This window comes from Selaginella moellendorffii, unplaced genomic scaffold (assembly GCF_000143415.4).
Source record: "Selaginella moellendorffii unplaced genomic scaffold, v1.0 SELMOscaffold_20, whole genome shotgun sequence".
Lineage (NCBI taxonomy): Eukaryota > Viridiplantae > Streptophyta > Lycopodiopsida > Selaginellales > Selaginellaceae > Selaginella > Selaginella moellendorffii.
In genome coordinates this window covers 1756042-1768066 of record NW_003314281.1, presented here as the reverse complement: position 1 = coordinate 1768066, position 12025 = coordinate 1756042, and the positions used below count along the sequence as shown (strand labels likewise).

Sequence of the window (12025 nt, the reverse complement as noted above, 5' to 3'; positions counted from 1 at the left end):
TTCTGGGAGCATCGAGCTTATCATATACTGCCACGTCGACAACCAACCATCCTAGTCACCGGAAGCGCATTTACTCAGACTAATTATAGCTTCATGAAGGATCAACTCTTACAACAATTAAGTACCTCTCTTGGGCTGCCCTCCACCATTTTGACTAGCAGTACATTGAAGGGTTAGCTAATCTAATTTTAAGAAGAATCTAAACTAGCAAATAAAACAGTGTTCATGAATCTCATCTTGTTCTTCAAAAAAGCTCTTACAAAAAGCTTACATTTTGTTCTTTTATGATACCTTGTTATTATTTGTATGCATCCTAAACTGCCCATAACAATAGAAGATTTCTCCACATAGGGCTCAATTGAATATACTAGGGAATCTGGTACTCGCAACAATCTGCTGCACGAAGATATATGGAATTTCACACACAGCTAGTACCTAAAGATCTCATTCTACTTCTCTGTCCAAAGATCCTCGCGTGGAAATCGTCACAGCATCGCAGCGCAATCCGGCATTGCGCTCGGCAGTGGCGAAGCACGGCTCGGACTAGCAGCGAATATCTCGAGTGAAGCAGCGGCATTCCAGGGAAACGCGATCGATTGCAGATCTCCTCGTCGCCCTAGCTGCGCTAGAAGATCCTGACTAGAGTTCTGCCACGTAGGACCACCCCGTGTCTGAGATTCTATAGTAGCGCAATTTTCGAAAGGCACTCGCGCTTGTGCTTTGATTCCTCGTCTAGATCGATGGAAGGACGGCGGCGCTGGCGCCAATGTATATGCATTTCAGTCGCCAGGGAGGAGCGAAATCTTCGAGCGATGGCGCAGCATCGGCATACACAGCAATCTCGTCCAGGGTTTCTTCGCAGTGCGAGATGAAACGAAGTAAGTTCATCGCCACGGCCGCTCTGGACAGTGGACGATGAACAAGGCGCATTGGCATTTCTCTCCGAGGTCTAGTTTTGGAAAGAAGAAAATCGCGATCTTAGCTCATTCTTTTTTTTGCAAGGTCTTGGATCCGCATCTCACAATTGCTGAGCTTACAAGGTGGTTCTTTTATTTCGCCTTCTTCTTTTCCTTGCTGGAATGTTTCATTTTCTTCCAGCTTAGATCAAAGAACGCTATCGTTTTAGCGATGGTGGAGAGCCTGGAGGAACGGCAGGACGGCCAATCTATGCTGCCAGAGAAAATTCTGGTGTGGATGGAGTTATGATCATTGTCACGAGGTACCTATCATCGTTTTTCCAAACGAAAGAACAAAAGCTAATTGGAAATCCAGGTACTTTGGTGGAACGAGGCTTGGAACTGGAGGACTCGTTCGAGCTTATGGAGGAATCGCTGCTGACTGCCTCAAAAACGCACCGACGCACATTGTCAAAGCAAAGGTTTTCTTATGTAGTTTGGTGTTGTCTACTTACTTGCATCGAGTGTGTAGATCTACCTGGTTCTCAATCTTGGCTTTGATCATCTTGGAGATGTGTACCCTCTCCTAGGCATTGGTGTTATTAGTTTCGATCTTTATGTCTTGATGGGCAACGAATCCAGCTTCAGCTTCACGGTGCCGAGAACATTAAAGAAAGCAGCGGGACGTGGGTACTTGGAATTCAGTCATGGTGGGACACGGTGACAATGGTGAACCAGAGCTCTAGAGTTATTCCAGGAGATGAAAGCTCGGGGTTCTCAGCCAAACGCTCGGAGCTACGTTGCTGCAGTGAAAGTCTGGCAAGCTGCTAAAGGTGGTGTCGAGTTGGAGTATTTCGTTGCAAACACGCTGGTGGATTTCTACGTCAAATGTGGGAGCTCGGCAGACGCTCGCAGAGTTTTTGACAAGATGCCACTGCACGATGTCGTGTCCTGGACGGCGCTGGTGCTGGGCTACGCTGAAAACGGTGAAGGCCAGGTGGCCTTGGATCTCTTAGAGGACATGCAATCTCTTGCAAAACATCTCTAGAGGAATGAAAGAAAAGAGATCATCGTCACTTACTGGAGACAGATCGCCAGGATTTCTTCTCGTTTTCTTCATTTGTCATGACTCGCAAAGTCGAAGGTAGCGGAGAGTTCAATAAACTCGGGCCGTCAGTGACTTCACTTCCGAGCAGTCACCTTTCTTGCTCCCAAGGACGTGTATTGCCTCGTCCCAGAAGCTATCTCCTGGTGATACATACTCGTCGAGTAGCCACTTCGGAGTGGGATCACCATTTCCAGTGGAGTGCATGGTAGCTTTTTCGCACTGTGCTGAAAGGGTGGTAATTGTCTGTCAGCCACTTCAACCATTTCTGCCGAGAAGATGGACGTCTCTTCAAAGCAAAGCTTTGAGAAACGAGATGGCGATTTCTCTCAGTGCAACGAAGTGGAACGAGTGGCTGAAATGGTTAAAGTGGCTGACAGACAATTACCGCCCTTTCAGCACAGTGCGAAGAAGCTACCATGCACTCCTCATGCAAGCGCTGGAAATGGTGATCCCACTCCGAAGTGGCTACTCGACGAGTATGTATCACCAGGAGATAGCTTCTGGGACGAGGCAATACACGTCCTTGGGAGCAAGAAAGGTGACTGCTCGAAAGTGAAGTCGTTGACGGCCCGAGTTTATTGAACTCTCTGCTACCTTCGACTTTGCGAGTCATGACAACGTTGGCAAAGAAGCTGCTGCAGCTCCCATTGACGAAGGAAAGGCAATCGTGAACGATCTGTCGTCCTCAGTCTCCGGTGAGAAGTTGTCCAATTGGCTTCCGGCTGAATTATGTGAAGGATACTTTCGGAAAGGGGTTAGAAGACTGTATCAATGGCAGGTAATCTAACTGTTTGTGATTTTAGTGCCTACTTTCGACAAGGTGCTTGAGATTAGTTTTCTTTTATGGTAATCCGTAAAACTTTTGACAGTGCAGGAACGAGTCTTGTTGGAGAATTTTGATGTTAAAAAGAGTGCTGGCGACAGGGAAAATGGCAATGCTGGTTTTACCATATGTCGCGTTGTGTTCTGAGAAGGTATGCTTGGTTTTGTTTTGTCAAAACGTCAACTGGTTTTTACTTTGCTAGACAGAGCATTTAGAGGCGGTACTTTGTGTCCGTGGATATTTTGGGACTCACGGGAGTAAAACGCTACCTCCAGATACTTCACTTGCAGTTCGTACCATCAAAAGAAAATGGTAACCATGGCTCCAATGCGTTTGGAGGCTTGCGGAAAAGAAGGCCAAGGACCCAATCTTGCCGCTGTCCAGCACAGTGAAAACGGAAACATAAACAAAGTATTAAAGTATTGTATGCATGAGTAGATTGGACTTCTTTCAAATAAAAAGTCACATCTTAGATCTGGAAGCAAGGTTTTGATACATGCCCAAGCCAATAAGACTACTTCCTGATTTCAGGACAGTGGAAAATTCTTGTTGTGAACATCATCTTTAATTCAAAAAAGTGGTATTTCGATCTAATGTTATTAAACATGGAAGTATTTGTTTTCTTTTTTCTATCCTGATTGTATTGATTTAATTATTGATTCAATCAACAAAAAATATTACCTTGCAGATTTGATTTGAAATTAAAAATACCACTACATTTAGCTTTCTCCAATTCCATTTTCTAGAGTATCATGGATTCCTCTTTTCGCTTATCTTCTTCGGGCTCGAGATCTTGTTCAAGCTCAAGAGCAAAATCAATGTCCCCCTCCATTGCCTTTGCCTGCTCCTCCTGAGAATCCCCCTCAAGCACAAGATCTTCATTGTCCACATTCTTTTGGAGGATTTGGCTCGTTTCCCCATTGCCAATTTGAATTTCCACCAAGCCCTCATGTTCTGGCTGCTCAAAAACCTCCTCAAACGCAAGATCTAGCATCTCCTCATCATCCACGTCCTCAAGATTTTATGACAAAATTTCAGTCATCTCTTTGTCACTCACTTCAATTTCCGCCACCTCAGGGAACACAAGAGGGATGTGTTCCTCCTTGCTTGGGACATCATTCTCCTCGACCAGTGCCATGATTCTAGCCACCTCCAGGTCATCCATGTCAAAATCTTCCATGTCCTCCGCCCGGATCACCGCCCCAGCTTTATCGGCCTGTTGACCACTCTGCTTCACTTGACTTTTGTCCACCAGCAAACCCTTCCTCATCTCGTCTTCAACTGGAGTGCACTTGAGTTTCTTGTTCTCATGTGCCATGTCGACTTCTTGAGTGCTGCTTGACCTTGGCTGCTTCATGTAGGTTGGTTTTGTTTTTCCACCATAAGTGAATTTTTTCGTGCACAGATTGCAGCGATACCTTGGCTGGCCAATGTTATCATTGTTGAAGTAGTCAAAGTTGCTTCACTCACTGTGATTGCATTTCATATAGGTTGGGTGCTACTGTTTTAGGTACATCTTCAATTCATTCATGCTTCCAAACTGGAGGCCACGGATGAAGACCAAAATAGTGGGTAGTTCTGGAGAAGATGGAGCTCTTTGTACACTTTGCTACTCTTGTTTGGCATCACTACTGCTGAAAGGACAAGTGAAAACCTAAAATATTGCCTTTTTTACAAGCTTAAAGGATGAAATCTGTGTTTAAAGTTTTGAGAAAAGGGAGTTTTATTAAACATGTTTTAATTTCCACCCTTATATCTCACTAGAGTCCGGTTGCTTCTTCTCTGTCTTCCACCCTCGAGTCTGCCAGGCCGCATTGGAGCTCCTCGGATCAAACAGAGTCGATCGATAAGCTTTTCGTTTTCCTTCTTCTAATTACAAACGTAAGAACTTCGTCTCTGGATTTGGAGGTTCGCTTGTACCAGGATTATCTCTTCATCAAGCTCCCAGGATTCAGTGTCACAAACTGCACTCTGATCTCAATATGGTCCTGCTCGACATCAATTCCTTCCTCACGTTTTGGATTCCACTCCATTCACTACTCCACTTTGCATCCGCATCTCACACAGACCTTGCTCTGCTGTATTGGCAATTAAACCGAGGGATGGACAACTTGGAGATAAGGGGATACTTGATTGAAACTTACAGAGAACTCGCTGCTGGAGATGCATAAGCATTTTTGCTCTTGAGTTCCATGAGTTTTCTTTTGAGTTCCATTAGTTTTCCATGAGTTAAACTATATCTCTGTGAATCCAGGATTACTTTGGCGATGGAGTGCACATGCTCAGCATTCTTTTTATCTCAAGATCACGATCACAGAGGAGGAAAGTTCAGAATGAAGACCTCGTAAGATTTGTAGGCTGGTAGAAGGACTTAAAAGTAGGCCAAGTTGTTCAACACAAGTGCCTTCCTCTGCTTTACAACAATGGCTTTGTTTAATATGGTATTGTCTTTGTGATGGTTTTATCTCATCCTCTTTTCTCTTTGTTCTTTAGGCAAAAACGAGTGAACACAATGTAGTTCTAATCAAAGGGCCTCAAATGTGGCACTTGTTACATGTATTCAGCTTTTTTTCAGATGAGGGCTATGGAAACCACCAGCTGAAACCAAAATGAGAATGTTGAATCTTCATAGAGAAAGAAAAACTATGGAGAAGGTAATACGTTTACTTGTATTTTACTAGATATGGCTAGAGACACAGGACTCTCCATCTATAACCATAGTACCAAAAAGAGTTGTCAGTCATTCACTTTGACAGAAGTATAATTGTTGCTAAAGTATGATCACTAACTTACAAATGATCTAAATAGTCTGGATGTTGAGCTGTGGGATTCTAAACCAGAGTTGAGAAAATCCATTGCGATAGTGGATTGCTCTACTCTGATACGTCCCTTAACTTGCATGGACATACTCTCAAAGTCTCAAGCTTTGAGGGTGTTATTTGGAAGAAAATATTGTTCTTGACTATGTCCTTAATCTACAAACAAGTTGATTTGAGCTTTAGAGTAAGAAAAAACTGAAGTTTCCAGTGAAAGACAAGAGTCTGATATGAGATCTTTAGGTACTAGCTGTGTGTGAAATTATGGCATGCTATTCATAAAATCCATATATCTCTATGAACACATGTAGTTCACGTAGCAGATTGTTGGAAGTACCGGTAATAGAGTTAAGGATGGTGACAAGGAATTTTACTAGATATTCCTAAGAGTGATAAACATGAGAAATCTTCTATTGTTACGGGTAGTTTAGATGCATATAAATAGTGACAAGGTATCATAAAAGAACAAGATGTGGGCTTTTTGTAAGAGCAAGGTAAGATTCGTGAATAATCTGTTTTATTTGCTAGTTTAGATTCTTCTTAAAATTAGATTAGCTAGAATACTTTTCAATGCACTGCTAGTCAAAGTGGCGAAAGAGGGTAGTCCAATAGAGGTATTTGAAGTGGTATTTAATTGTTGTAGCACCATAACAGTTGATCCTTGCTGAAGTTGTAATTGTGCTTTATTAAAAGTCTGAGTAAAAACCGTTAATTCAATATTTTCAAATGGCAAACTTTAAATCTACAAAAAAGAAATAACTTGCCTATGGACATTCAAATCTTCATCCACTATGAAGTATGCATTATACTTTTTCTCTTTTGCCTGAATAAGAAATTTATTTGTTACAAGTCAAAGGAATAGAAGGCTCTCCAAAAAAGGTCTTTAGAAAAGAGGATAGGAATTTTTCACTATTAGAATAATGTGGTATCCCCTAAGTAATCATTTTCACACTTCTGTAATTGTTTTATATTTTGTAAATCTAAAGTTTCCCATCTGGAATTGCCAAATGAAAGATAAAGCATAGTTACTGTTTTGGCAAGAATAAAAACTATTGTAGTTCACCCCATCTTTGTCAAAACCCCAACCCTAGACCCAATTTTTTTGAATGGACAACAACTATATCAATTATGTATATGAAGGATATGATGATAGATGGGTATAGCTATAATATAAACTCACAATTGGAATCTTGGCTGCCCAAGGTTTAGTGGAATATACTATTTGTAGTGGATGAAAATTAGTGTAGGCCAATAAATGGATTCACCATGCATGCATGCAAGGGTAGCAAGAGAGAGTTTTTTTCAAAATACAGAATAGTATGACACCGTGTGCCACACTGTCTGCTGCCACTTTCTTCCCTCTAAATAAGAAGAAAAAGGAAAGAAATGCTCCACAATAAATGTTCATGACAAAAGATATCTTAGTTTTTTAGCCACCTTTATTTTTTGAAAAAAAAACGGTTTATGTTTATTTATCCATAAGCTACTATCCACTAGATGTTTGGAGCACAAGTGTCTATCCTTTCTCAGGCCCCTGAAAGAGCCAACCTTCCATCATTGGGAAAAAGACAGAGAGCGAAGCGTCATCTACAGAACGAGTTACATGATATAAAACTCATCCATCTTCTAAGCTCCACTGAATAAGCCTTCAAGAACAAAGAAAAACAAAGAATTTTCCTTCACACACACAAGCTACAAGAAAACGCAAGCGTGACCTCTGCAGCATTAGGTTGAGATCGCGAAATAGAGAACCGTCTGAATCCAAACATTCGTTTCCTCTCATATGACTTTCAAGGCCTGGCGCACCAAGAAATTCCAGAAAGGAAGATCACAGAAATGTTTGCAAAAGATATCGGGCCTCCTTGGGCGCCCTGGGTACCAAGCGCTATCCGGTAGGTCACGGTGGGGTTGACCATACCGACTTAGCACTACTGGGTCACCGACGAGGGGGGCCAAGTGGTCAAGGGTCAGCGACCCCATTTACTAAGCAACCCGAGGGATGCAAGCGCCCTTTCAGGCTCTCCCGGATTAACCATTCTTGCAACTCCATTTCTTTTATACTGGTGTTTCTCTACTGCGCCTTGGCTGGTGGGATAGGTTTTCAGCTTACATGGCACAACACCCGCATCTCCGGGGATGACTAGGATGGTTGGCTGTCAAGCTGGCATTATCCCGATGACTCCTTACCCAGCAATTTTCGAGCCGACATTTCCACAACCTTTGCATTTCGACCCAGAAGAATCGTCCACAAGCCCAGCTGTGGAACAAATGGCATGGATTGCTCCAGCTGACCAGCTCACTCCAGCGTCAACCAAAGCAGTAGTAATGCTCGATCTTGGGAGAGATCCCAAAGTCTGCCAAAAAATCTCAGCAACACTGCTCGAGCTGGCTCGCTGCTGCTGCTAGAATTGTCGTGAAGATGGTCTCGTCAGGCTTGAAAGCCAGCAAGATCATCTCTCGAAAGAGATCCAGTGCCTCGCTCATGCGTCCGTTAAAGACATAGGCCGCAATGATCGAGCTCCAGACCTCCTGCTTCTTTTCAAATCGCCCAAAGGTTGTTCTCTGTGCGAGCGCCAAGATCACGGTGATGAGCCCCACCGGCATTGTGTCGTAGTTGTCCTTGGCCTTCCTGTGCATAAACTTGCATCATCACAGTGGATGTCACAGCGTTTATCTCTGGCATTTCGACGAAGATTTTCACTGCTTCCTCGGATAATCGGCAGCTGACCAGTGAGGACAAGAGAGTGTTGTAAGACACCAGGTTGTGGCCGGGCATTTGCTCAAAGAAATCTTTGCAGTGATGGACGTCGGGTGCGTATCAAGCGGGCACGGTGTTCCAGGAGGCCATGTCCAGGCACGCCAAAGCATCAAACACTGCTCGAGCTTTGTCGGTCTTGGAGTGAACGGCGTATAAGACAATCATGTTGGTCCAGGCTGACGAGAAACTGGGATCGTCGAGTGTGGTTTCTCGCATGATCTGAAACAAACTCTCGCCATCTTGTACATGCCCAAACTGTGCAAATGCTTGAAGTATCACGCTCCAGGTAATTGAGCTTCGCTCTGGCATAATCGCAAACAGTCGCTTCGCCTCGTTAAGGTTACATGCGTCCGCGTAAGTTTTCAGCATAGTTGTCTAGGTACTCACGCTTCTTCCACGACACAATATTGCGAGCAGGCATTGCGTTAAAGGGATCTTTCGCCAGGGAGACATCCCCAGCCTGGGCAAATGCCGACAGCTAACGTTCTTGCACCGACGCTCTGGAACACAGCCACAGCTTAAGCGTAGCGAGGGATCATAGCTGTCCACGTACTCGTCGTGAGCGTGCATAATTTGAAAGAGCTCCATAGCTTTACTGTAATGCCCAGTCTGGGCATATGCAAAAATCCTAAAGTTCCACAACACCATGTTCCTCACAGGCCTATTCTAGGGCATACATTGCGCGAGATCCATAACGCCGTTCTCAGCGTACGCATTCACCATAGCCGTCCACGCTGCCACGTCCTTAGACGGCATTCTGTCAAAGACCCGGCGAGCGTCATCCAGATGCCCCCTCTGGGCATATGCCTGGAGGAGGATATTCCAGGAGAAGGAATTGGGATCTTTGATCCCGGCAAAGACGGAGAGGGCACGCTCGAGGCTGCCGCAGCGTGCGTACATCTGGACGAGGAGATTGGCGAGGTAGCGATCGTCGCGGCATTGCGCGCAGCTCTGGATCGAGGCGTGGAGCAGCGCGCCGCGATCGAGGGTCTTGACATTGGCAATCCTGCGAGCAAAATCTTCTACTTGCTGCTCGTTTGCGCGAGAAGGAAGAGAGGAGGAATGGATCATCCATCCAAACTTGCCAATTCCCTCACATTTGAATTTAGGGCTCCTGTGTGCTATGGTTTGGAGCTGTTCTTCCCTCCTCGGCCACGCGAATGTTGGCTCTGGGAAAAGACGCTGGAGCAGCAGCTGCGATTAATGCAATTCGCATGTTTGCATCCGGGGATTGGTCTCCAGTGCTGAGATTAAGCTTCTCAGGAGCAGACTCAGACGAATTCGTCCAGAGAAGAAGCTCTTTGGTGGAGATGGAACATTTGCAAGAAACCAAGTTCGGCATTCGTCACTCACTACAATTTCCACCACCTCAGGGAACACAAGAGGGATGTGTTCCTCCTCGCTTGGGACTTCATTCTCCTCGACCAGCGCCATGATTCTAGCCACCTCCAGGTCATCCATGTCAAAATCTTCCATGTCCTCCACCCGAATCACCACCCAACTTTATTGGCCTGTTGACCACTTTGCTTCGCTTCGACTAGTGAACCCTTCCTTGTCTCATATTCAACTGGAGTGCACTTGAGCTTCTTGTTCTCATGTGCCCTATCGACTTCCTAAGTGTTGCTTGACCTTGGCCGTTTCATGTAGGTTGGTCTTGTTTTTCCACCATAAGTGAATTTTTTCTTGCACAGATTGCAGTGATACCTTGGCTAGCTGATGTTATTATTGTTAAAGTAGTAAAAGTTGCTGCACTCATCATGATTGCATTTCATACAGGTTAGGTGCTATTGTTTCAAGTACATCTTCAACTCATCCATGCTTTCAAACTGGAGGCCACTTTGTTGGGAGGATGAAGACCAAAACAGTGGGTAGTTTTGGAGAAGATAAAGCTTCTTGTACACCTTGTTGCTCTTGTTTGGCATCACTATTGGCTTCTCTACTGAAAAGGACAAATGAAAACCTAAAATATTTCCTTTTTTACAAGCTTAAGGGATGAAAATGTGTGTTTAAAGTTTTGAAAAAAGGGAGTTTTATTAAACATCTCTTAATTTCCACCCTTATATCTCACTAGAGTCCGGTTGCTTCTTCTCTGGACGAATTCATCTTCCACCCTTGAGTCTGCCAGGCCGCATTGGAGCTCCTCAGATCAAACAGAGTCGATCAATAAGCTTTTCATTTTCCTTCTTCTAATTACAAACGTAAGAACTTCGTCTCTGGATTCGGAGGTTCACTTGTACAAGGATTATCTCTTCATCAAGCTCCCAGGATTCAGTGTCACGAACTGCACTCTGATCTCAACATGGTCCTGCTCGACATCAATTCCTTCCTCACGTTTTGGATTCCACTCCTCCACTTTGCATCTGCATCTCACATAGACCTTGCTCTGCTGTATTGGCAATTAAACCGAGGGATGGACAACTTGGAGATAAGGGGATACTTGATCGAAACTTACAGAGAAGTCGCTGCTGGAGATGCGTAAGCATTTTTGCTCTTCAGTTCCATGAGTTTTCTTTTGAGTTCCATTAGTTTTCCACGAGTGAACACAATGTAGTTCTAATCAAAGGGCCTCAAATGTGGCACTTATTACATGTATTCAGCTTTTTTCAGATGAGGGCTATGGAAACCACCAGCTGAAACCAAAAGGAGAATGTTGAATCTTCATAGAGAAAGAAAAACTATGGAGAAGGTAATACGTTTCCTTGTATTTTACTAGATATGGCTAGAGACACAAGACTCTCCACAAATGATCTAAATAATCTGGATGTTGAGCTGTGGGATTCTAAACCAGAGTCGAGAAAAATAGTGGATTGCTCTACTCTGATACGTGCCCTTAACTTGCATGGACATACTCTCAAAGTCTCAAGTTTTGAGGGTGTTATTTGGAAGAAAATATTGCTCTTGACTAGGTCCTTGCTTAATCTACAAACAAGTTGATTTGAGCTTTAGAGTAAAAAAAAACTGAAGTTTCCAATGAAAGACAAGAGTCTGATATGAGATCTTTAGGTACTAGCTGTGTGTGAAATTATGGCATGCTATTCATAAAATCGAACACATGGAGTTCATGCAGCAGATTGTTGGAAGTACCAGATTCCCTAGTATATTCCATTGAGCACTATGTGGGAATATGCTTGAGAATCCAGCTTAATGGTAATAAAGTTAAGGATGGTGACAAGGAAATTTACTAGATATTCCTAAGAGTGATAAACATGAGAAATCTTTTATTTTTATGGGCAGTTTAGATGGATACAAATAATGATAATGTATCATAAAAGAACTATCAGGAATCTCTCAATTCTTGCCACATTCTCTCGTTGGATTCCTGAGCTACAAACCACATTTCTGACTCTTGAGACACTTTCTTATTCCTGATTTTTTAATTTCCCATACAATTTTTGATTCTCAAACTACATTCCTGATGATGATGTGACACCTCCTTGACCTCAATTATATTTAGGCCGTCATCGATCCAAGAGTGGTGGAGCTTCATCAACCTATAATATATATAGGCTAGCCTTGTTCCATTTCACCACAATCTAAATCAACACTAATCTAAAGCATTTTCTTTGTCTCCACTAGCTTTTCTCTTGTCTTTTGCATTTTCTAGTCCTGATCTTATTAGGAGTC

General features: G+C 43.5%; 1 protein-coding gene across 1 annotated transcript; it reads right to left on the bottom strand.

Moving 5' to 3' along the window:
* Positions 1–8010: 8010 nt before the first annotated feature.
* On the bottom strand, positions 8011–8770 carry LOC112347195 (pentatricopeptide repeat-containing protein At2g35030, mitochondrial-like). The gene is made up of 2 exons (XM_024677664.1): positions 8474–8770; positions 8011–8283 (listed from the first exon to the last, which is right to left on the bottom strand). The coding sequence occupies exons 1-2, from the start codon at positions 8768–8770 to the stop codon at positions 8011–8013; spliced, it is 570 nt and encodes a 189-aa protein (XP_024533432.1).
* Between the last annotated feature and the right edge of the window lie 3255 nt (positions 8771–12025).